General features: G+C 41.6%; 1 protein-coding gene across 1 annotated transcript in view; it reads left to right on the top strand.

Annotated features, from left to right (window-relative positions):
- The first annotated feature begins 2,009 nt into the window (after positions 1-2,009).
- The window catches only part of PI4K2A (phosphatidylinositol 4-kinase type 2 alpha), a 33,169-nt gene continuing 9,253 nt past the window's right edge, over positions 2,010-25,925 (top strand). The window contains exons 1-6 of the mRNA XM_030334303.1: positions 2,010-2,509; positions 10,480-10,680; positions 15,670-15,801; positions 16,152-16,305; positions 22,995-23,056; positions 25,263-25,362. Coding sequence (XP_030190163.1) covers positions 2,075-2,509; positions 10,480-10,680; positions 15,670-15,801; positions 16,152-16,305; positions 22,995-23,056; positions 25,263-25,362 — 1,084 coding nt within the window. The 5' untranslated portion in view covers positions 2,010-2,074. The remainder of the gene's footprint in view (positions 2,510-10,479; positions 10,681-15,669; positions 15,802-16,151; positions 16,306-22,994; positions 23,057-25,262; positions 25,363-25,925) is intronic.

The raw sequence follows: 25,925 nt of genomic DNA, 5'->3' as shown, positions 1-25,925 counted from the left end.
AGCAATATAGTGTTAAAAGCACTGAGTTGATGTGCCTGGATTTGGATCCAGCTCTGCCACAGACCAGCTGCATACATTACTCAGTTTCTAACATCATAGGAGCTGTAATGCCAGTTACATGTAGTCCATTTACATCCATGGAATATACAAAAAATAATGCCTGTCACGTGCGTAGCATTTGGTGAGTGCTAGCTCTTCATAGGTAATAGGGAATGTATTGATCCCCCCTCCTTTTTTTTCAGTAAAAGGAAAATCAAGTTCCAAGGGGTAGACTCAGAAATAAATTCTGAGAGTTTTCCATAGAGAAGACCCAGAATTCAAAGGAGAACTCTAAATCTTGCAGCTTTCCTTGACAATTTGAAGCTTAGGGGCTAAATGAGATCAATACCAAGAGATCATCTCTGTGACTATGATCCCTCCGACACAAGGGCAAGTACTACTGAATTATTTGATATCTGTATAGGGAAGGGAAATATATGTCTTGTAACTGAAAGGGGAAACTGTATGGACCTTTGCCTAAAATGGGTTACATGCCAAAAAAACATTAAGACATTGTCGTACATGTAATTAAATAATAAGTTGCTTCGGGGTGGCTGGGTGGCTTACTTGGTTGAGCATTTGACGCTTGGTTTTGGCTCAGGTCACAATCTCAAGGTTCGTGGGTTCGAGCCCCACATCAGGGGCTGAGCTGGCAGTGTGGAGCCTGCTTGGGATTCTCTCACTCCTCTCTCTGCCCTTTCCCCGCCTCAAAATAAATAAATAAACTTAATAAACAAAAAACAAAACAAAATAAACAATAAGTTGTTTCGATTCAGTACTTTTACTAGCTGTGGCAATAATTTGATTCAAGAAAGAATGATTATGAAATATTGGTTACTATTTGGCTGGTCATCTCTTGTGAAAACCCATAGTCTAGTCTGCTGGTTATTTTAAGCACAAAACAAAAACAGCATCAACAATAAAAAAGCTACCATTTGTTAAGTGTACTAACCACTATGCTAAGTGTTTTACATACCTTCTCTTAATTTTCATTTAATTGAGGAAGGGATAATTCCCATTTTACAGATGAGAAGAAAACACACTCTTAAGGGTTCAGATGGGGTTCAAACTCAAATGACTCTCATTCTCTCTTTTTTCTCTTTTCCTACAGTAATATAATTACATTATTCCTTCATAGCACACACCCCCTTTAAGGCCTTTGCTGAAGGCCTACCCCCAAATCGTTGAACTTCTATTATGGAGTTTTCAGTTTTCATTGTTGGCTCCTTTTCTGCTGCCTCAAGGGCTGTGTGTCTTCAGCTTGATCTTCCTTCTCTTTTCCACTACTAAAAATATACTGAGTCCCTATTGTGTCTAGACACTGAGGTTTTACAGCGGTGAATAAAACAGTCATGGACTTTTACCTCATGGAACTTTTTAGTCTAAGACCGTATCTTCCATCAGTTAACAAATAAGCATTAAGCATCCGGGCCAGACACTGTGTAAATTGCATTAGGGCTGTGATTTTTAAAAACCTTTTTATTTAGGCAGATTAGGTATTTTTCTTTGCTTCATTTTTGTCTCGCTAGCACTTTAGAACATAGTAGGTACTCAATAAATATTTTATGAATGAGTGCATGATTGAATGAATGCAGATACAAAGACTAGATCTCTCCAGTTTCACAGCTGGTTGGTTCATAGCAGGCACTCAACAAATGACTGATTAGGTAGGCTACTTTATTGAAAGCTCCCAGAGACAGGTCAGCAAACAGGAAGCTAGGGCGGGGCGGGCTGGTAAGAGCAAGGGGCGTGTCTGACCTGGGTCTGGCTCCTGGAGCATGCGCGGTCTTCATCGACGGTGACGGGCGAAAAATGCGGAGGGCGCGATTACGTAGACAGTGGTTCTGATTGGCTACCGTTCGCGCGCGAGGGGTCGTACCTACGCGTCGCCAAGTAAACAGGCTAGGTAGGGGCGGGGCCGGCAAGGCGCCGCGACCTGGTTGGTCAGGCGGGGGTTGGGGGTGTCTCCGATTGGTCCCTGCCCGGGGCTCAGCTGTGTGGAGCGCACCGGGACCCGGAGCCGGCGGCCTGAGGGATGGACGAAACGAGCCCACTGGTGTCCCCCGAGCGGGCCCAACCCCCGGACTACACCTTCCCGTCCGGCTCGGGCGCTCACTTTCCGCAGGTGCCGGGGGGCGCGGTCCGAGTGGCGGCGGCGGCCGGCCCGGCCCCCTCTCCGCCGGGCTCGCCAGGCCACGACCGGGAGCGGCAGCCACTGCTGGATCGGGCTCGGGGCGCGGCGGCCCAGGGCCAGACCCAAACCGTGGCGGCGCAGGCCCAAGCCCTGGCCGCTCAGGCGGCGGCGGCGGCGCACGCCGCGCAGGCCCACCGCGAGCGGAATGAGTTTCCGGAGGACCCCGAGTTCGAGACGGTGGTGCGGCAGGCGGAGCTGGCCATCGAACGCTGCATCTTCCCCGAGCGCATCTACCAGGGCTCCAGCGGAAGCTACTTCGTCAAGGACCCTCAGGGGGTGAGAGCGGGGTGGGGGCTGCCGCCGCTGCCTTCGGGGAGGGTGGGCCTGTCCGGGGGAATTAGCAGCTTCGCACAGCCACGGGGAAAAGGGGGGTTGAAAGGCTGCAAAAGGGAGAAACTTCACAGTGCAGAGCCCCTTGGCAAGATTTTGGAATGCCCCTGAGGACTGGAGATGGAGAAGCTCTGCGGAATGAAGAAATAAATCAGAACCTATTTGGTGGGGGAGGAGTGAGCGGAGAATGAAAAAGAGAAATTGACCAGATACAGGCGAGGGGCCCAGCGGTGTGGTGGGACAATCGGCTTCTCGACAGAGACGCGCGGGGAGATGCTGCTTTCTAGTAGGTTCCTTAGCTTTAAACTACAGAGACTGCTATTCGGCCATTGTCCTACAGATTTGAGCTTTGGTCTATTTCCTCTTTTTGGACTGAACCAGCGTTGTCCATTGTACTACAGATTGAGATTTGGGCCCATTTCCTTTTTTTGGACCGAACCAGCGTTGTCGCTGTTTATTGAGAAGGACGGGTGGACCCATCAGGGCCTCTGAGGGTTCAGTTCCAGCCTTCTGTGCCGTGGGGATGTCTACCACTGCCCCAGGTCTCTTACTGGCAAACGTCGGTGATGAAGTGGGTGGACTTACCAGTTTCATCTGCCTTGATTATTGCTCACTTCTGGGAAATTGTTCAAATTCTTTTTCATGTCTTCTCAGTAAAGAATGTGGAGTTTTAGAAACACAGGACTACCTGCTACATTTTACTTTCATTTCTCTCCTAGGACTATCAGCAGTTCGCTTTTTAGCTAAGGCAAAGTGTTTGCTGGCCTTTATTTTGTCCCCTGCATGTGTATAAATAGGGGGATGGGGATGAGATGGGTTGGGATGGGACATGGGGTGACCAGGGCAGCTGAGCGGTGACCTTTATTCTTTTGATAGCTGCAGAAGGATTTAAGGCATTTATATAAGACCAGAGGGATCAGAGGAATATCAGTGGGTCAAAAAGTATTAACTTTTCCCTGTCAGAGTTCTTGGATAGATCAGAATGTTTTCTTGGAAAAATGTATTATTGTTATACTTATTAAAATGATGATTGTCAAATCTCCCACAGATTTTCCCTGCATCTCTCCTGTGTGAACTCTTTACATGGCTGGCGTGCTGTTCTGATAGGAGTGCCGAGTGGCCAGGATGGACTGACTTGTAGCTCTTGGTTAGGTTCATTTAATGATCTGGTCATTCTTCCAGATGTTGTCCCTGAATTTTCAAGAACCAGAAAGCAATATACCATCAACTCAGTTACCATAAACTGAGCTGGGGAAAAGGTGGGGAAAACTTTGAGAATAGTAAGTCTTTGCAAGTCCCTCAAGTAAGGGGAGGAGTGAGTTAAACTGAAAGCTCAAAGGGGAACCATTACTTCTAGAAAAAAAGTGGGTCTCCTGAGGTCTAAATGCTAGCAAGATGCTTTCATCTTTTATATAAGTGGTTTTTATTTTTTGTTTATTTTACTTTTTCTTTTCTTTTTTTTTAGCTTGTTGGCTGATGTAAGGAGGAGCTGAGTATCTTTGATAGGTATAGGAGCAGTAGGAAGGTTTTTATTTTTCTTTCATGACATTGTTACAGTTTTTTTGGAAGTGTGTCAGGTCAGCTGAGAAGTGACCTGGTGCTCTGACAGGTGGGAGTAATAAGATCTTTCACTTCTCCCTGGCAGGTAAAGTATTACCGCCTCTGTGCATGGGCCACAGAGAATAACAGACTGTGGGTATGTTTCTTGGTGATTTGCAGGATCCCAAGGTCTAAAATTTCCTGGCCACTGTCCTTTCGTAGAGAGGAAGTCAAAACACATATGCCCTGGCAAAACTTATTAATATAACCATCTTAGTCCCACTGAGTAAAATATGGTTCAGAGCAGAGGATCACTTCCTCAACGCTGTGGTGGGTCAGGTTAGGGACCACAGACTCGCTGTAGTTGTTTGTGTGGTCTTTGGCCCTGTTCCAAATTAGTTTATTTATTTTATTGAACAAATACATAGGTAGCACTTACTATATGCTAGATACTATTTTAAATGCTTTACAAATAATAATTCACTTAGTACTTATAACACCTTTGAAGGTAGGTACTATTATTATTATTCCGACAGATGACACTGAGACACACAGTATAACTAATTTTCTTCGGGTCCTAACATCTAGTGAGTGGGAGGCAGGATTCAGGCCTACTGAGTCCAGAATTCATGCTCCTAACCTCTATGCTGGGCTGCCTCAAAGTCAGTCATCTGAATTTTTGGTTTCTTTTTGTTTACCATATTGGTTAGGATTAAATTGGGCTATGTGTGACAAAATTTAAAACAACAATGCCTTGAATAAAAGTACGCCGAACTCTCATAGAAGAAGTCTATAGGCTGCTTAGGGCTGGCATGGCAGTATGAACAATGTGCCTCCTTCCATCCAGCTGATGGGCCATCCCTAGAATGTGGCTTCCACTACATAATCCAAGATGGCTACTCAGACTGCAGACAACTGGTCTGTTTTTCAGCCAGTTGGAAGAAGGAAAGGATGAGGGAGAGTATGCCCTCTTCCTTCAAGACGTTTCATAGAAGTTGCACCAGACTCTTTTTACATCCCATTGTCCAGAACTTAACTGCAGTAGTGGCTGGGAAGTATAGTCTTTATTTTGCCCCACTAAAAATCAGGAGTCCTATGTCCAAGGAAGAAGGGGGAACAGAGTTTGGGGAAACCAGCTGTTTCTGCCAGAGCTGCTTTTGGAGCTAGAGAGGCTAGAAGGTTCTTGGAGATAATAACCCTGATTCCCTTTCCCAATTTAGGATGGTTTCTCCCTCAGGGCGAGCAAATGGGGACCTAGAACAGTAAGATGGAAAAGGCTAGATCAGAAGGCCTGATAGAGAACGCTCATATTACCCTCCTCACTTGTATTATTGTGCTTCTGGTCTTAAGCTCAATCACCTATGAAAATATTTTTAAAGCTTTTTTTATTTTGCGAGGCTAGTAATATTAGATGTTCATATTCCAAGAATCATAGAATAGCATGTGATTCACGAGTTTACTAAGAAGATTAAATGCGATATCCCACATGAAAGCCCCTGGCATGGTTCCTGTTGCTTAGCAGGGGTTCAGAGTATTTTGGTTTTTATTAAGTTGTATGCCCACTGACCCCTGGATTAGGCTTTGTTGGACACATGGCATTGAATAAAGCAAAAGTAGTATAATTTTGAGAAGATTTTATGACCACTGAGAATAGTAATTTATTAGCTAACGCTAATTTGTATCTGCTTCAGAATTTTACAGATACTGATCACATGTGCTAGGACCTAGGCCTTGTATCAGTAATATTCAATCTTTTAAACAAACTTATCGACCAAGAGTTTGTCATAAAATGATGCAGGTTTTTCTTTTTTCATTTTTCAAATATAAAATTATGTTATAATATTGAGTGTGCTGCTTCCAACTACCTGTGCCCTCCCAAGAAATTCTGATGTCCTTACACGTGGTTGAGAGTAACACTGATAGCCTGATAAAGAATAAAGATCTCAAACAGGATAATTATTGTTTTTTACCTAAATGTTAAGAGGCAGTCAAGTTTCTATGTCATCTTTAGATGTAGTTCCTGAGATTTTTGTTTTAATGTTTATTTTTGAGAGAGACAGAGCACGAGTTGGGGAGGGGTAGAGAGGGAGGGAGACACTGAATCCGAAGCAGGCTCCAGGCTCTGAGCTGTCAGCACAGAGCCCGACGTGAGGCTAGAACTCGTGAACCGGGAAATCATGACCCGAGCTGAAGTCAGATGCTCAACTGACTGAGCCACCCAGGCGCCCCTGAGATTTTGAAGCATCATTACTGTCTGTTCTAGGGACCTGTCCCAGACCACAAGTTGTAATGGATGAGAAAGGTTGGGTCAATGGCAGTGGACAGGAAAATAAATACAGGCTAAATCTCTTCTATTGCCTTCTATTTGGATCCCATCTTCTTTTAGGGTCTCATACATTTAGAGTAGCCCATCCCTCTCTTTTCTGAGAGTTAGCATGTAAATAAGGCTTCTTTGCCTAAATAGCCAAGTCAGGCAGTGCTATTTCTATCCAACTGCTAATACAGAATGCAGCAGTTCTCAGAGTGGGGCCAAAGGACCTATAGGAATCCTATTAGATGTCCACAGGTCAAAATTATTTTTAATACAATTTTAAGACTATTTGCCATTTTCATTCTCACTTCTGTATAGGTATACAGTGGAGATTTCCAGAGGCTACATGATGTGTGATATTGAAACAGACTGAATATTAAGGAAGATGTTAAGAATACAGTTGCCTTTTATTAAGCCAGACACTAGAGAGATTTGCAAAAATGTAAAATAGTGCCTGCCTTCTCACTAAAAATTGTTTCTGAAAATAGTTATTTTTCATAAAAACATATCACTTAGGTCAACATGTAACAGGTCTATTTTCATTATTAAGTTGAATTAATAGAACATTTCAGTTTTAATTTCTAATACAGCAAATGTAGATTTTACATTACCCCCAAAAGTTTTGGGAGTCTTTACTAATTTTTAAGAGTTTAGAGGGATCTTGAGACCAAAATTGTTTGAGAACCATCAGCTTCATGTTTAACAAATTAAACAAAAACTTTTAAAAGTTGTGTCTGTATATTTCACCGTGCAACAGTGAGTGATATGCTTAAACTATCTTTTCTTTTTTTTAATGTTTATTTATTTTTGAGACAGAGACAACACGAACAGGGGAGGGGCAGAGAGAGAGGGAGACACAGGATCCGAAGCAGGCTCCAGGCTCTGAGCTGTTAGCACAGAGCTTGACGCAGGGCTGGAACTCACCAACCGTAAGATCATGACCTGAGCCGAAGTCAGATGCTCAACTGACTGAGCCACCCAGGCACCCCAAAACTATCTTAAATGTTAGCACAGTATAATACCCTCCTTTTTAGGGTTGCTGGACAGATGGGAGAAACATGTGAGTTCCAGGTCTCTTAGTATTTGTTGTGGGTTCTGACACTAGCCGGTGAGTGGTCTCTTCCTGTGCAGTTCTGTTTTTATCCCTAGCTTCACTGACTGCTATTGCTTAAACTACCTGTACTTCACCCTCTTTATTAAAGAGGGTTAGTAAGGGGATGTTAAGGAAAGCCTTTTTAAAAATAATGGCATCGGGGTGCCTGGGTGGCTCAGTCAGTTAAGTATCTGACTTTGGCTCAGGTCATGATCTCAGTTTGTGAGTTCGAGCCCCGCGTCCGGCTCTGTGCTGACAGCTCAGAGCCTGGAGCCTGCTCCGGATTCTGTGTCTCCCTCTCTCTCTCTCTGCCCCTCCCCTGCTAGTACTCTGTCTCTCTCTCTCTCTCAAAAATAAATAAAACATCAAAAAAATATATATTGGCATCAGGGGCTCCTGGGTGGCTGAGTTGGTTGAGCATCCCCGACTCTTGATTTTGGCTCAGGTCATGATCCCAAGGTCGTGGAATCGAGCCCCGCGTCAGGCTCTGTGCTGAGCGTGTATCCTGCTTAAGATTCTCTCTCTCTCCCCACCTCTGCCCCTCCCCTGCTGTCTCTCTCTCTCTCTCTCTCTCTCTCTCTCTCTCTGTCTGTCTTTCTAAAGTAAGATAAGATAAAATTACAATAAAATAAAATAAAATAAAATAAAATAAAATAAAATAAAATAAAAATAGCATCAAACCAAAGCTTACTACTAAATGTAATAAAGAAATTGAAGTTAGTAGGGAAGAGAGAAGACAGACTACTACAGAAGGCAGTAGTCATTTTCTTTCTCAACCAAATAATGGTGGGTATCTTTCTAATTTGAATGGTTCTAGAGTTTGTTTTCTGTGAATAGGAGATATCCTTGAGTATTCAGGAACACAGTTGAAAATGTGAAGTTCACATTAGCTTTGGAAATTAGGCCCAATGCTGTTATGTATCATTTGGCAAGCCTGTAGTGCTCACACAAATGAGGTACTGAGCAAACGTTAACAGAATTGAATTGACCTGAGGCCACACTTAGTCCTGAAAGGCACTTGTCTTCCTTTCTGCCTAATGTCCTTTGGTTCCTCCATCCTTCCCACCCACCATTCCTCCTTTATCCAGTCCACACGTCTTTATTTAATGAAACCTGTGTGATTCCGAGATAATGATGATTACTAATGCTTTTAGAGTTGTTGAAATGCTTTCTGATTCTCTTTATGTTGGAAGGAAATTGAGAAGTTTGAGAGTTCAGTCTGTAAATGATGCTTTGGCTGCAATCTTGGCCTTCGAGTTCTGCTTTTCTTGTTTTTTGTTTTTTTTTTTTAATTTACATTATTTCCTTTATTTTTTTATTTTTGAGAGAGAGCGAGAGAGGGGAACAGAGGATCTGAATCAGGCTCTGCACTGACAGCAGTGAGCCTGACACAGGGCTCAAACTCACGAACCTTGAGATGATGACCTGAAGTCATGACGCTCAACTGACTGAGCCACCCAGGCACCTCAGAGTTCTGTTTTATTTAATGGAAGTATTTAAGCCTCAGTCTGGGTAGCTGAAAAATACTAATAGAAAGAATGTCTCAGTCTTCCTTCCACTGGAGACCAGCTTGCTGAACTCCACTTTGTACCTCAGTTGAACTGACTGTTGAGTTGTAGGGCATGCCTCAAGTTGTCCTGTGGTTTTACTGCCCAGTTCCAGAGAGTTACAATGGACTCATGAGTCATTCTGTGAGTGACAGGAGCCCCTTGCTCTTGCTGCTGTCTGGTTCCAAGCCCAGGGTTCCAGGGGGTACGGAGACAAGAAGATTGCTGTCCCTTAGGCCTTTTGCTAGCCATTTTGGATAAGAATGTAATTCTGAAGACTTAGGATATGAATATATGTACTTGACTTTTCCCACTGAATATGTAAGGTTGTTTGTGTTTAAGAATAAATTGATTTCCTTTGGAGGGACGAGACTTCTGTGTTTTTCTTGCTCTCAAATTCTTTTGCAAGGCTTCTTGAAAGAACTGGCCTCCAGATGGACCAATTATTGTTGGAGACACTCATCCAGCCAATTCCTAATACAAGTACATACTTAATGCAGGCAGATGGGTGTATGTTTTTTGCTGTGACCTGCCTGTCAGGAAGTGACACCCACAGGAAAATGTCTTATGACCCAGACTAGCTTGAGTTGGCTGTGGGGTGAGGGGAGAGGGAGAGTCATATGATATGAAGATGAATCACTGAGATAGCATATTTACTTTTCTTCCTCTTCTTCATATTTACCAGGTTGGGGACTGGAGGGAATGAGGTAAATGTGAAATAACCGTGGAGGGCTCCCTGGCCTGGGGAAGAAAACCTCAGGAGGGAGGTCCATAGTGTATAGATTGCTTCACTGTCCCATATTCCAAGGACCTCTGAGGATTAAGTTACCACCTGCAAGAGAAGGTGGATTTTAATCTTTGGGGACTCTCATGTCCTGATCTCTTGCTTACCAGAGTTACTTAAAAGAACCCCATTCTAACCAGGTAGCAGATTCTTTTTCCTGTTGTGATTTTTCCCTTCCATTGCTTTCTTGGTTTGTCTTTCCTAAACTTTTTAAGGTTTTGTTAATACCCTGCGAGTGGAATAGTAAGGCTGCTAGAGGAAATCAGCCATTGATGGAGTTTCCTTAATCTCATTCCATAATACTTTACTAATTTCCTCTCAACTGATATTTTTTTGAGTCTTTACCTAATTGATGCAGAGCAACAATTTGTATGAATGTACCTTGGAAGTTGGGCTTTGAGTCCGTTTTACCATGTATACTAGACTTGGCATCTTCTTTGGCCACAGCCCTTTCTGGCACTGGGTCTCTTAGCTGCACACATGAGCTGTATCTTCCCCTTACAAGCTGGGGAGAAGCTAGTGTCTGTCTATAGCTATTGTCTGCCTGTGCCTTCTCATTTCTTTCTAGAGTCTTGCTGACCTGGTCTATGAGCTACTTGAATCAATTGCCTTTAACATCCTATTTTTCTTTTCTCTGTGTAGAAGATCATTGCTGTCTTCAAACCCAAGAATGAAGAGCCATATGGGCACCTTAATCCTAAGTGGACCAAGTGGCTGCAGAAGCTATGCTGTCCCTGCTGCTTTGGCCGTGACTGCCTTGTCCTCAACCAGGGCTATCTGTCAGAGGCAGGGGCCAGTCTGGTGGACCAAAAACTGGAACTCAACATTGTACCCCGTACAAAGGTCAGTGACTTGTCTCTCCAGGGAACCTTACTGCCTATCCAGAGTTTTCCTGGGCCTAAGTCCTGCTACATGTTAATGGGGCTTAGGTCCAGGGAGGGCTGCTTATGTCCTGAGTCTAGGGTTCTCAGCCTTTTTGGGGGGGCAGATAGTAGATTTAGGCTCATGAGTTGATCATCTGATGGAAGCCATCCTGAGAAGGATACGCATAAAATTTTTGCACACAATTTCAGGAAATTCACTGACCCTCTGATGCACACTTATGGGTTCCCTGTGTTTGTCAATCCCTGGTAACTGTAAACTGGTTAGAAACCTAGCTACTTTTATAGCTCATTCTTTTAGATTTCTGAGCTATTCCATGATTTAGAGATAATCTAGAATGGACTAGCTTATGTCAGCTAATCACTTATACAAGGTCTGGCAAGGAGGAATCTAGGATGGGATGAGAGTCTGGCTTGAACCTGTGCAGGGAACTGACCTGGAATTCTCATCCATCTTTTTGCTGTGAAATTCTTGTACTTCTCTGAACATAGTAAAATCAGGGTCCCAGATCCAGGCAAATCCACACTTAGAATGGATTTGCACATCCCCTATGTTTGTTATAGACTTAGCTGAGGTTCTAAGGGAATAATGATTCCCTCCCCCACCCCCCAATATGCTGAAATACAGAATTGTTTGCTTGCATTTTCAGGACATTTACTGATGCCAGGCTAAGAATCCCTGTACTGCGGGGTGTTACATGAAACTTTCCAAGAGTTATGAGGGGAAGGAATCTGCTGGTCAGCATATGAACATTCAAGGACACATCATCACCCATTTAGTATGTGGCTACCTCAGGTTTAGTAACAAGGTGGAGCTCTGATCTGATATGCACTGAGGCTGCAGGAGCATCTTTGTAACTATGGGCTTTAATCCTCTGAGAATCTGATGAAAGCTATACATCTTGTTCCCAGAAAAAAAGTCATATATTTTCAGTTGTTGTTTGCATAGAATTTCAGGGGGATGGTTCATGGACCAGTTGCAATCTACTCATTTACCTTGTAAGGACCGTGCCTCTAGCTTAAAAACCCCTGCTTAAGATTTTCTTTGAAGGTTTAGATAGTAGATTGTGGGCAGAGACTGATCAGCAGATAGAAGCTTTCCTTCAAACCTGTTTTTTTCTGTTTCCCAGGGTGTTTTAGAAGAAATTGTGATTGTTGTGGTTGTTTAACTGTCTGCTCCTTTGCCACCGAACTCCAAACAATAAGCCAGCTGGCTTGTAAGTTTGTAGAGGTCAGGGACCATTTCTTGAAATTTCCTCTTATATTCAGCACCTAGCAAAGTGCTGTTTTTTTTTTTTGTTTTTTTTTTTTTTTTAATTTTTTTTTTTTTCAACGTATTTATTTTTGGGACAGAGAGAGACAGAGCATGAATGGGGGAGGGGCAGAGAGAGAGGGAGACACAGAATCAGAAACAGGCTCCAGGCTCTGAGCCATCAGCCCAGAGCCCGACGCGGGGCTCGAACTCACGGACCGCGAGATCGTGACCTGGCTGAAGTCGGACGCTTAACCGACTGCGCCACCCAGGCGCCCCGCAAAGTGCTGTTTTTATAGGAAGTATTCCATAAGTGCCAGTTGAGTCAGTGAGCGAGTATCAAACCAGGAGGGACAATTCTAGAGATCCCCCCGACTCAGGTCCGTGGGGAGAGCGTATGCTTGTAGCTCCCATGGACATCTGATTCATTGCCTGGTCTTGTACAGTTCATTCCTTCCCTCTGTGCTTTAGTTCTGTCTGTACACAGAGTTAAATAGCACACTTTGAACATCTTGTATGATAATTAATGCTTTAAAGATCTCCTGCCTAACCAGAATTCCTCCTACTAGGCCCCTCCTAGATTCTAGAAATTGTTTTATTTTTTTTTTAATTTTTTTTTTTTCAACGTTTATTTATTTTTGGGACAGAGAGAGACAGAGCATGAACGGGCGAGGGGCAGAGAGAGAGGGAGACACAGAATCGGAAACAGGCTCCAGGCTCTGAGCCATCAGCCCAGAGCCCGACGCGGGGCTCGAACTCACGGACCGCGAGATCGTGACCTGGCTGAAGTCGGACGCTTAACCGACTGCGCCACCCAGGCGCCCCTAGAAATTGTTTTAAATACTCCGTGCTCAGCACTGTCATTCCCTTTCTTCACTAGGTAAATAGTCAGCGCCTAGCCATGTGCCTGCTCTGCTTGTGCTTCTGGAGTGCAGTGCCTGAGAATCAGAGGTTGAGGCCACATTCTGACTCTGCAGCTTTTTATTGGGTGACCCTTGGCAAGTCACTTAAAACACCCCCATATCCCCTGCTTGCTCAGTTTCCTTACTATAAAAATAGGGATATAAATAGTTCCTACTTTATGGGGCAGCTATTAAGATTACACAGGATAATCCATGTAAAACACGTAGCCTAGTGCCTTTGCACAATATAAACACTCCACACGTCCTAGCCTGTAGTATTTTTATGTCAATGCTAATCATAATAGAATGTCACCCCCCAAAATCCCATTCTTCCCCATCTCTGGTCTTCCTCTGTCCCTATGGAGAATTTTAATGTGGCCTGATGATCTTTTGCATGAGAAAGTCAGCAACAATAAAAAAAATACTTGTCTTCCATGAGACTGAGATGAGCTAGAACGTTGCAAGTTTAACAAAGAGTTGCTAAAGAATAATGAGAGGATGTCTCTCCCCTCCCAGCCTACCCACCCTTCTGACAAGATTCTATCCAGTTGATTAGAGCATCTGTCACTATGGAAACGGGGCTCATGTTGTGATGGAGCTTCAAATAGTAAGGCTCTAGTTCTCATTCAGTAGCTGTCTCTGCTCTGTGTTCCTGTGGGGTTTCAGGTTATGATAGCTTCGTTAATCATACGGAAAAAGTGGGTTGTTACAGAGAACGATAGAAAATAAATCTGACTGGGGGGGGGGGAAGGGTAGTTTATCACTTGAGAAAAGCAAGGGTTGTCACTGTGGAAACTGGCAAGGTAGTCCCTAGGAAAGCCTTTTTTCACCTTGATTCCTGTGCATGTGTTTCCTCAGCAGATAATGCCAACTTATAGGAACTTGCACATCCATTTTAGATACTCTGTTAACATTGGATGGACAGATGGATGGGTAAGGAAGGAGGGAATGATTTCGTCCCTAAGATTCATAGACACAATATTTAGTTATTTGTAATGAGTTCTGCAAGGCTTAGGAAAAGAAAGAATTTTCTTTTAAATTTAATTTTATTTAATTTAGGTATTTATATGCTGAAACTCACTTGTTGCTATCTCCGAAAGAATATGCATTTACTTAATAAATATTACATTCACTTAATAAATATTTAATGAGCATGTACCAATCACTTTGTTAGGTACCGAGGATGCTAATGTGAATAATATGATCTCTTTTTCCCCAAATCTCTTTAATCTTAAGAGAGAGATTAGATAAATGAATGGATAATCGCAAGACAGTGTGATAAAGGGTGATAATGGACACACATACGGATTGTAGTGATATTACTATAATTTGACAATCAATCATAGTTATCTTTTTTTTTGTTGTTTCATGTTTATTTATTTTTGAGGGAAGTGGGAGGGAGGGGCAGAGGGAGAGGGAGATACAGAATCTGAAGCAGGCTCTGCACTGTCAGCTCAGAGCTTGACGTGGGGCTCGAACCCAAGAACTGTGAGATCATGACGTGAGCCAAAGTCAGAGGCTTAACCGACTGAGCCACCCAGGCACCCCAACAACCAAGTGTAATATTGGTGGCCCATTAAAAAATGTTTTTTTGAATAGGCAATGCATACATCTAGTGTAGAGATCAGAAGGCACAGTAAGGTAAACAGAGTAGTTCAGCCTCTCTCCCACCTCTTGTCTTCCAGCCACTCTGTTCCTTCCTTGGAGGGAGCTATTAGTACTAGTTTCTTGTATGATATTCCAGATACAGTCTGCATAAATATGCCTATATATAGTAATCTAAAAATTAAAACAAGTTTTAATGTTTATATTTATTTATTTATTTTTATTATTGTTATTGTTTTTTAAAGTAAGCTCCATGCCCAGTATAGAGCCTAACACAGGACCTGAACTCATGACCCTCTGAGATCAAGACTTGAGCTGAGATCTAGAGGCAGACGCTTAACCTACTGAGCCACCCAGGCACCCCTAGTGTTTATTTTTTATTTATTTATTTATTTATTTTTTACTTTTAACGTTTATTTATTTTTGAGACAGAGAGAGACAGAGCATGAATGGGGGAGGGTCAGAGAGAGAGGGAGACACAGAATCTGAAACAGGCTCCAGGCTCTGAGCTGTCAGCACAGAGCCCGACGCGGGCCTCGAACTCACAGAGTGTGAGATCGTGACCTGAGCCGAAGTCGGCCGCTTAACCGACTGAGCCACCCAGGCGCCCCTAGTGTTTATTTTTTAAATGTGAATAATTGTACATAGTACAAAATTCAAAATTAAATATAAGGGTATGGAGTAAATTACAATTTGTTTTTATGTGGACAGAAATTAGGTGTTGGGCCCTCTTCTCCTAACCCAGGTGGTGGCTGTATTAGAGGAATTCATGCTAGCTGCTATAACAAACCCTGGATCTCAGTGGTTTAATGGATCTTGCTCACATAATAGATCCATGCCAGTTAGTCAGCTCTCCTAGATCCCTTGTCACTCCACGTAGTAACGAGAGATCTAAAATCCTTCCATGATGTGGTTTTGCCATCTCAGAGCCCTTCGTTTCCAGCTGCACAGATGGGAGAGTATGAACTAAGGATCATGGGAGATTTTAGGGGCCAGCCCTGCAGGTGATATACATATATCACTTTGTCAACATTCCATTGGCCTGAACTAGTCCTTAGAAAGGCTGAGAAGTGCATTCTTTCTGCATGCCCTGGGAGAGGAGCAGCACTGGTGAGCGTCCAGCTGTTCCCTTCCAATGGTATAGTTCTTATACTCGATTGTAACCTAGATATCTCTTCTCTTTCCACTATAGGTAGTGTATCTGGCCAGCGATACCTTCAACTATAGTGCCATTGACCGAGTGAAGTCCAGGGGCAAGCGGCTTGCACTAGAGAAAGTGCCAAAAGTTGGGCAGCGGTTTAATCGCATCGGGCTACCGCCAAAGGTATAAACTGCACCTGCAAAGATGATGATTTATGGTGGCATAACCATCCAAGTGGTGAAGCAAGGCACCTAGAGACTTGCATGTAGACATGCGAATAGCCTGCCTTGAGGCTCCTGTCTTCCTCATTTTTAAGGTTTGGGGAATAATTTTCCAGAGAACAGAGCTCCTAACTTCTCACTTTACTCCTCTGGCCCATTTAGATAGGCTTCTTGAATTTGGATTGGGCAAGCACTCCCATGACCTTTTTCTGATATAAACTCCACAGTGCCTTGTGGGCGACCTGGCTTACTCCTGGGCTCTTTGGACTTGAGCTACAGGGAAGTCTCTTTATTCCTCCTCTTTGGCTGCAGGTTGGTTCATTCCAGCTCTTTGTTGAAGGCTACAAAGACGCAGACTACTGGCTACGGCGTTTTGAAGCAGAACCTCTCCCTGAGAACACTAACCGGCAACTACTGCTGCAGTTCGAGCGGTTGGTGGTGCTGGACTACATCATCCGCAACACTGGTGAGCAGCTGTGGGCGGTCCCGGTGTGCTAGACGGCTGGGAGGCGCGGGGAGGCCTGGAGGCCTGCCGAGCTCCATACCCGAGTGCCTTCTCGGGATGAGGTTTGTCTGTGAGTCAGAAGGGCCTCGAAAATAGGTTGCCAAGACACGCTTTGTCCAGTTGTGCAGTTATCAGAGGTAATGAGTCCTGGAGCCAGTAGTACATTTTATCTTAGCCTGTTTCCCAGTCCCAGACAGAAGACACATTGGCCCTTCCGAAGCAACATCGAGAGTACTTTTGTCCTTGATCCCTAGTCACTCAGAGTAGCAAGACCTATGGTAGGACAGTTTTGTCTTTAAGTACCTCATGTGCGTAGACTCATACGGTAGTTGTCATTTGGTGACTGACTTATTTCACTTAGCATATGCCCCTAAGGTTCATTCATGTTGCGGCATGCATCAGAATTTCTTCCCTTTTTAAGGCTGAATAATATTCCATTGTGTGCATATACCATATTTTGCTTATCTATCCATCGATGGACACTGGGGTTGCTTCCATGTTTTAGCTATTGTGAATGATGCTGCTATGAATGTGGGTGAACAAATATCTTTGAGACACTACTTTCAGTTATTTTATATATATATACCCAGAAGTGGAATTACTGGATCATATGGCAGTTCTGTTGAATTGTTTAGTTTTCCTACTTTTTTTTCTTTTGAGAGAGTGTACACGTGTAAGAGGGGGAGGCGCAGAGGGAGAGGGAGAGAGAGAATCTTAAGCAGGCTCCATGCCCAGCTCAGAGCCTGACACAGGGCTCAATCTCATGACTGTGACATCATGACCTGAGCTGAAATCCAGAGTCAGATGCTCAACCAGCTGAGTCACCCTGGTGCCCCTGTTTAACTTTTTTTAAATTGAAGTATAGTGACCTATGCTTAGTCTTTGGAGGAACTGCCATACTGCTTTCCATTCCAGTGCACCATTTTACATTACCTCCAGTGTTGGACAGCGTTCCAGTTTCTCCACCTCTTCATCACTGTGTCATTTTCCGGGTTTTGTTTCCTTTTGTTTTTATCTTTATTTATTTATTTATTTTTAATTTTTAATTTACTTTAATTTAACTTAATTTAATTTAATTTAATTTTTTTTGAGAGACAGAGCATGAGCAGGGGAAGGGCAGAGAGAGTGGGAGACACAGAACCCAAAGCGGGCTCCAGGCTCTGAGCTGTCAGCACAGAGTCCGATCCGGCACTCAAACCCACGAACTGTGAGACCATGACCTGAGCCGAAGTCAGACTCGTAACCGACTAAGCCACCCAGACACCACTCCTTTTGCTTTTAGATCACAGTCATCCTAATAGGTATAAAGGTGGCATATCATTGTAGTTTTGATTTGCGTTTCCTAATGATTAGTGATGTTGTGAACATCTTTTCATGTACTTTTTGGCCATTTGCATATCTTTGGAGAAATAACTATTCAAGTTCTTCACCCATCTTTGAGTCCGGTTGTTTTGTTGTTGAGTTGTAGGAATTCTTTATATATTCTGGACATTAATTCCATCTCAAATACATGACTTGCAAATATTTCCTCACATTCTGTGGGTTGCCTTTTTATTCTGTTGGTAGAATCTTTTGATGCAACTAATTTTTATTTTTTTAATTATTTTTTTAAGTTTGTTTATTTTGAGAGAGAGAGGGACAGAGCACAAGCGGGGAAGGGGCAGAGAGAGAGGGAGAGAGAGAATCCCAAGGAGGCTCTGTGCTATCAGTGCAGAGCCCAACTCAGGGCTCAGTCTCACGAACCATGAGATCATGACCTGAGCCAAGATCAAGAGTCAGACACTTAACCAACTGAGCCACCTCAATGAAATTAATTTTAAAGTTTTCATGAAGTCCAGTTTGTCCATTTCTTAATTTTTGTCTGTGCCTTTGGTGTCACATGTAGGAAATTACTGCCAGATCTAATGCCATGAAGCTTTTGTCTTATGTTTTTGTCTTAAGAATTTTATAGTTTTTGGTCTTAGATTTAGGTCATGGATGAATTTTGAGTTAATTTTTTGTGTATGATGTGAGGTAAGGGTCCAACTTCATTTTCTGTGTGTGGATATCCAGTTCCCCCAGCACCATTTGTTTAAAAGACTGATTTTCCCTGCTGAAGGGTCCTGTCACCCTTGTTGAAAACCATTTGATCACATATGCAAAGGTTTATGTCTAGAATCTATTGTTTTACATTTATCTATTTAATTTACCTATATGTTTGTCTTTATGCTAGTACTACACTATTTTGATTACTATAGCTTTGTAGTAAGTTTTGTAATAAATATAGTTTATCGTAAGCTTGAAAGTTTTGGAGGAAGTATGAGTCCCCCAGCTTTCTTCTTCTCTTTCTGGATTGCTTTGTCTATTTGGGGTCCCTTGAGATTCCATATGAATTTTAGGATGAGTTTTTCTGTTTCTGCAAAAAACATCATTGGGATTTTGATAGTAATTGCCTTAGATCTCTAGATTGCTTTGAGTAATATTGACATCTTAACAATATTGAGTCTTCCAGTGTATAAACATGGGGTGTCTTTCCATTTATTTATGTCTTCTTTAATTTCTTTCAGCAGTGTTTGTAGTTTTGTTTTTTATTTTTTGTTTTTTGTTTTTGAGAGAGAGCAAGTGGGGGAAGTGGCAAAGAGAGGGAGACAGAATCTCAAGGCAGGCCCCGAGCTGCCAGTGCAGAGCCTGTCACAGGGCTCGTACCCATGAACCATGAGATCATGACCTGAGCCAGAAGTCAAGAGTGAGCACCCCGGCGCCCCTTGTAGTTTTTATTATACAAGTCTTTCACCTCCTTGCTTAAATTAATTCTTAAGTATTTTATTCTTTTTGATGCTAAGTGGAATTGTTTTCTTAATTTGCTTTTTTGGATTGCTCATTGTTGGTAAATAGAAATGCAAATGATTTTTGTGTGTTGACTTTGTATTCTGATACTTTGCTGAGTTTATTTATTAGTTCTGGTGTTTTTCTGGTATGTCATCTTTAGACTTTTCTATATATAACATCATATCACCTGCAAACAGATAATTTTACCTCTTTCTTTCAAATGTGGATGCCTTTTATTTCTTTTTCTTGCATAATTACTGTGGTCTTCCAGTATTGTGTTCGACAGAAATGTTGAAAGTGAGCATCCTTGCCTTGTCTAGATCTTAGAGAAAAAGCTTTTAGTCTTTACCATTGAGTATGATGTTTGCTGTGAGCTTTTCATTTATGACTTATATTGAGGTAGTTTTCTTCTATTCCATTTTAAGTGTTTTTATTATGAAAAGATATTGAATTTTGTCAAATGCTTTTTCTGCATCAGTTGAGATGATCATGTGTGATTTTTATCCTTCATTCTGTTAATGTGGTATATCACACTGATCAATTTTCATATGTTGAACCATATTTACTTTCCAGCAATAAAACCCACTTGGTCATGGTATATAATCCTTTTAATAATGTTGCTGATTTCAGTTTGCTAGTATTCTGTTGAGGATTTTTGCATCAATATTTGTAAGAGATATTGGTCTGCAGTTTCTTGTAGTATCTTGTTGGGTGTTGGTACCAAGGTAAGGCTGGTCTCATAGAATGAGTTTAGCATGTTGCCTTCTCTTCAAATTTTTGAAAAATTTGAGGAGAATTGGTGTTAGTTCTTCTTTAAGTGTTTGGTAGACTTTACCAATGAAGCCATCAGGTCCAGGGCTATTGTTTGTCAGGAGACTGGTTACAGATTCAGTCTCCTTACTGGTTATAGGTCTATTCTGATATTCTATTTCTGCATGATGTAGTCTTCGTAGATTGTTGTGCTAGGAATTTGTCCATTTCATCTAGGTTTTCCAGTTTGTTGGCATACAGTTTCCTATAGTTCTCTCTCTCTTTTTAATTTAGAAAGAGCGTAATGGGAAGGGGTAGAGGGAGAGGTAGAGAATCTTAAGCAGGCTCCGTACCTAATGCAGAGTCCCATGTGGGGCTCTATCTCATGACCTTGAGATCATGACCTGAGCCAAAATCAAGAGTCTGACATTTAACTGACTAAGCCATCCAGGCTCCCCTATTATAGTACTCACTTATAATCCTTTTTATTTTGGTAGAATTGGTAGTAATGTCCCTACTTTTGTTTCTGATTTTAGCAATTTCAGTCTTGTATATTTTTTTCTTAATCTAAATAGCTAAAAGTTTATCAGTTTTATTCATTCAGTGAAACAATTGTTACATTTTAGTTTTAGAACATTTAGTTTATGTATAATGTACATATAGATGAAAATCTACCATCTTATGTGTTTCTATGTTTGTGCCTATCTTTTTTTTCTTCCCCTTCTTCCACTGATCTTTTTTCCCCTCTTTCTTGCTTTCTTTTAAATTATTTTGTACTTATTTCATTTCTCCCCTCTTTTAGCTCAGAAGCTGTATACTCTTTTCTTTTTTTTTGGTGGTTACTCTAAAGATTACCATGTGAATCCTTGATTTCCCAAAATCTAATACTAATTGGTAGAAACCCTTAGCTTCATTTACCTATCTCCAGACTTTTATACTATAAATGTCATATGTTTTAATCATATATGCATATATATGTGTATGTGTCTGCATGTATGTGCATATGTAAAACCACATTTCTATAAAACTATTAAGATGGTATTGTCATTATTATTACTGTTATTAATATAATTATGGAGACTTTTGAGCGTATACAAATAAGCAGAATAGTGAACCTGCATGAACTGGTTATTCCGGCCTTAACAATCATTGGTCCATGACTAATCCTGTCCCGCTCACACTTCCATTTAGTTACCTTCTTTATTATTTTAAGGTAATTTCAGGTATAAATTTATTCCTAATTATTTCAGTATGTGTCTGAAAGACAACTCTTTTAAAAAATACTATTACACTCCAACAAAACTAATAATATTTATCTAGATTTACTAATATATTTACCCATTTTATTGCTCTTTAAATCTTCCTGTATCTCCAAGGTTCTATTTGGGATAATTTTCTTTTGACTTAGAGAATATTTTAGCACTAGTCTGCTGGTGATGAATTTTGGTTTTGTTTGTCTGAAAATGTCATTATTTCACCTTCATTTTTTGAAGGCTATTTTTGCTGGGTATAGAATTTGGGATTGGCAGCTATTTTCTTTCAGTAGTTAAAAAAACAAATATTCCATTGTCATCTTACTCCCATGATTTCTGTGGAGAAGTCACTTGTCCTTGTATTATTGCTGTTTATTTGAAGGTAATCTCTCTTTTTCTCTAGCTCTTTGTGAGATGTCCCCTGTAGTTGGTTTTCAAAATTTTTACTACAATATGCTTGGTATAGTTTTATTTGTATTTATCCTATTAGGGATTCAGTTTTCCTTGAATCAACAGTTTGACCTTTTGTCACTTTTGGAAGATTCTCAGCTATTCTCTCTTTAAATAATTATTTCTGCCCATTTTTTCCTCCATTCCTTCTGAGAATCCAGTCACATTTTTCCTGGGTGCTTTGTTTTGCTCTTTTCTTATGACCCGTCTTTCAGATCATTACTTCTGTCTTTGGCACAGTCTAATGGTAAACTCATCTATTGAGTTCCCAATTTGGTAACCATATTTTTCAGTTCTTGAATTTCTATTTGATTCTTTTTTATGGTCTTGTTTTCTACTAATATTATTAACCTTGCCTTTTATCTTCTTAAATAGTAAGGATTTTATGTTAAATATTTAAGAGTCTGTATCTTCATTGTTTGGAGCCCCTCTAGGTTTGTTTTAATTTTCTGTTTCCTTTGTTTTTAGCCATGTCATCCTGTCTCTTTACCTAGTTATTTTGATTGTCAGATATTATATATCAAAAATGGTAAAAATATTTGGAGGCCTAGGATGCAGAAAGTAGTAGAAGATGTGTAGTGCATCTGTGTAGAAGATGATGTTTGTTTTGGCAAGCAGCTAAGGGTACCAGCAATCAAGAGTCACTTTAATTTCAGGTATTAAAGGGAAACTCTGCTTAGTTCCAAGGTGTAGTCCTTCAGGTTTCAACCCAAAGCATGGGTGATTTACGAGGGTCTCCTCCCTGTATCAGTCACTGGACTATGATTTTTTCTCCCTAGCTTCACAAGACTATTAGAACACTGTTCTTCTACCTCTCAACCTCTTAGCCACCTCTTCCCAAATCAGCAGGTGCTCTAGGAGAAAAGAAGCCACAAATGCTAGACTCTTCTGTCTGAATTTCCTTTCTCTCCCAGATCTTGACATTTTAACTCTTAATGGACTTATTCAAACCTCTGATATCTTAAAGAGATCTAAACATATTTTATTGGGACGCCTGGGTATCTTAGTTGGTTGAGCATCTGACTCTTGATTTCGGCTTGGGTCATGGTCCCAAGGTCGTGGGATTGAGCCCTGTGTCCACACCTAGCATGGTGCCTGCTTAAAATTCTTTCTTTCTTTCTTCTTCTCTTTCTTCTTTCTTTCTTTCTTTTTCTTTCTTCCTCTCTCCTCTCTTCCTCTCGCCGCTCTTCCTCTTTCCTCTCTTCCTCTGCCCCCTTCCCCTGCTCACACACTCTACAAAATAAAAATTAAAAAAATAAAAATACTTTATCAATATTTTCTAGTTGTTCTCAGTAGAATGATTGGTCCAAGTGTCCAAAATATGTAGTCCATTATTACTGAAAGTGAAAATCACCCCAGTTTTTTCTAACATCATGTTTCTGTTCACAGATCGAGGCAATGACAACTGGCTGATTAAATATGACTGTCCAATGGATAGTTCTAGCTCTCGGGTAAGAGGTTGATCTATGTCTTGAAGAAGAGGATGAGGTAGTGTATATGCATAATGTAGAAGCATATAATAATCAGAAATTAGGTCATATAAGTTGAGAAGAATCAGGATAGCACATGTGTTTAAAATTGATAGGTTAATATTTGATAGAGGTTTTCTCAATCTGTTTTTTTTATTGAAATTTTTTTTAATGTTTATTCATTTTTTTTTTTTTTTTTTTTAAATTTTTTTTTAACGTTTATTTATTTTTGGGACAGAGAGAGACAGAGCATGAACGGGGGAGGGGCAGAGAGAGAGGGAGACACAGAATCGGAAACAGGCTCCAGGCTCTGAGCCATCAGCCCAGAGCCCGACGCGGGGCTCGAACTCACGGACCGCGAGATCGTGACCTGGCTGAAGTCGGACGCTTAACCGACTGCGCCACCCAGGCGCCCCATAATGTTTATTCATTTTTGAGAGACAGAGTGTGAGGGGGGAGGGGCAGAGAGAGAGAAAGACAGACAGACAGAATCTGAAGCAGGCTCCAGGCTCTGAGCTGTCAGCACAGAGTCCGATGTGCGGCTCAAACCCACGAATTGTGAGATCATGACCTGAGCCAAAGTCAGATGCTTAACTGACTGAGCCACCCAGGCACCCCTCTCAATCTGTTTTTTAAGGAATATCCTATTGAATAATGTTAATAGAGGTAGAAGAAAATTCGAAATAAGTTTGGAATATATTACATACTTTATGCTTTTCTTGGAGATTCACATTGCATAGTAGTGTAGTAAAGGTCTGAGAAGTAGTCCATTAAATGAACCTATTTAATTTTGTTTGGCCCATGATTTCTAAACTTTTTTAGAATACTTTTCTCACAATAGACCATAATTCCACAGAACCATCAGTTTAGAAAAAGCTGCTTCCTGTAATTTCCCTTACTCTCTCATTGCTTTCATATTCTACCATGCTTTTCTAGTCCTGCTCAGGCTGCACATTAAAAAAAAAAAAAATTAGTGGAATAGGAGAATGAGGTTGACTTCTATCCTTATAGTAGTTTTTTTGTCTAGCTTTTATTTTTATTTTTTTTTTTTAACGTTTATTTATTTTCGAGACAGAGAGAGACACAGCATGAACGGGGGAGGGGCAGAGAGAGAGGGAGACACAGAATCGGAAGCAGGCTCCAGGCTCTGAGCCATCAGCCCAGAGCCCAACGCGGGGCTCGAACTCGCGGACTGCGAGATCATGACCTGAGCTGAAGTTGGACGCTTAACTGACTGAGCCACCCAGGCGCCCCTGTCTAGCTTTTACTATAATTGACATATAACATTGTACAGGTTTAAGATGTACAACGTAGTGATTTGATGAATGTATATTTTGCAAAATGTTTATTTACCACAGCAAGTTTAGTTAACACATCCTCATAGTGTTTTTACTTTCTTCTCTAATAGTGGTTTTCATATTTTGTACATATCAGAATTACCTGGAAGCCTTATTAAAAATAGCACAGGTTCTTCAAGGCTTTCCCCCACTAGGTCTGGAGTAAAACTTAGGATTCCGCACTTTTAATAAGGTACCCTAGGGGATTCTGATGCCAGTATCCTGGACCCACAATCCCTGTTTCTGTGATGGCACCTGTGAGCCTGAGGCATGGAGCCAGGTAGACAGTCATGGGAGTGTCTGACAGGCCATCATAGGTAGCCCGCCCACTCTTTGCATTCGGCTCTTGTCCTTTTCCTTTTCACCTGTCCCTGAAATGGCAAGAAACTCTCTTGTGCAAGAGTAACCAACTGTTATCTTCCATGGTCCTCTTATCTCATGGCAAAATGTGGTCACCAGTAAAGTAGCATCTGGTCCAGGTCTACAGAAAAGGATCTTGGCTGGCTGAATTTGATTTTTCTTTTTCCTTTTCATACTCTCAGGATTCTCACTGCCTTTTCCTAGGAAGAAAGGCTTAGAGTTACCTTTTGTTATTGTCAGTTTCCTTCTTAAGGAGTGCTGTGGCAACTCCTGGGGAAGTGTACCTTTTCTTAGATAAGGAACTCTGAGAACCTTAAATAAGCCAAGTCAGAGGTGCCTTAAATGTACCAAGCTCAGGTAACTATGGAAGCCAGTTCAGAGGTTGAATAAGGATTGGTGCCTGAGGGGGTTGGGTTGGGCTACTTTGCTACTAGTTTAAAGGGCCTGAGACAGGTGGGACCCTAAGTATTTTGTCTTTCCTTGTTCTTCAGGACACAGACTGGGTGGTGGTGAAGGAGCCTGTTATCAAGGTGGCTGCTATCGACAATGGGCTGGCTTTCCCTCTGAAACACCCTGACTCCTGGAGGGCATGTAAGTCTCAAGACCATTGTGGTCTGGCTTTTTCTTGCTCTTCTCAATTTTTTCATCTATGGGGTGAAGATAATAATACCTCTACCACAAGATTGTTCTAAGAATTTGTAGAATGACGCAGCTCATGCATTTAGCACAGTAGCTGACACGTGGGGCAAGTACTGCAAAACGCAAGCTACTCTTGTCATTTTTGCCTGACATTAGTCCTGTTAGAAGCACAGAGTTGAATTTTCTCATCTGGGCTTTGCATTTTTCTCATTTTTTCTGAGGACTATCTTATTATAATTTATTCTATTTGTGTTTCTAAATATAAGCTATCGTCAATGTTTTCTGTCTTCCTTGGTGACATCCTCGAAGCCAGCCCCTGCCCTGGTAATAACTGAGAAACTCTTAGAAAAAGAAAGGGAGATACAAGTAGAGGGTCACTAGCCCCTTTGCAGTACCAGTGTGTCTTTTCAGAAGGCCGATCTCAATGTCTCGTTGGTAGATAACTAGAAGTAACTAGAAGGTCTTGTGATGTCTGGGAAAGAGTACAAGCTCTGGGATTTTTGGGTTTGAATCCT

The sequence above is a fragment of the Lynx canadensis genome, chromosome D2 (assembly GCF_007474595.2).
Source record: "Lynx canadensis isolate LIC74 chromosome D2, mLynCan4.pri.v2, whole genome shotgun sequence".
Lineage (NCBI taxonomy): Eukaryota > Metazoa > Chordata > Mammalia > Carnivora > Felidae > Lynx > Lynx canadensis.
The sequence above is the reverse complement of the archived record's forward strand: the minus strand, read 5'-3'. Positions and strand labels throughout refer to the sequence as shown.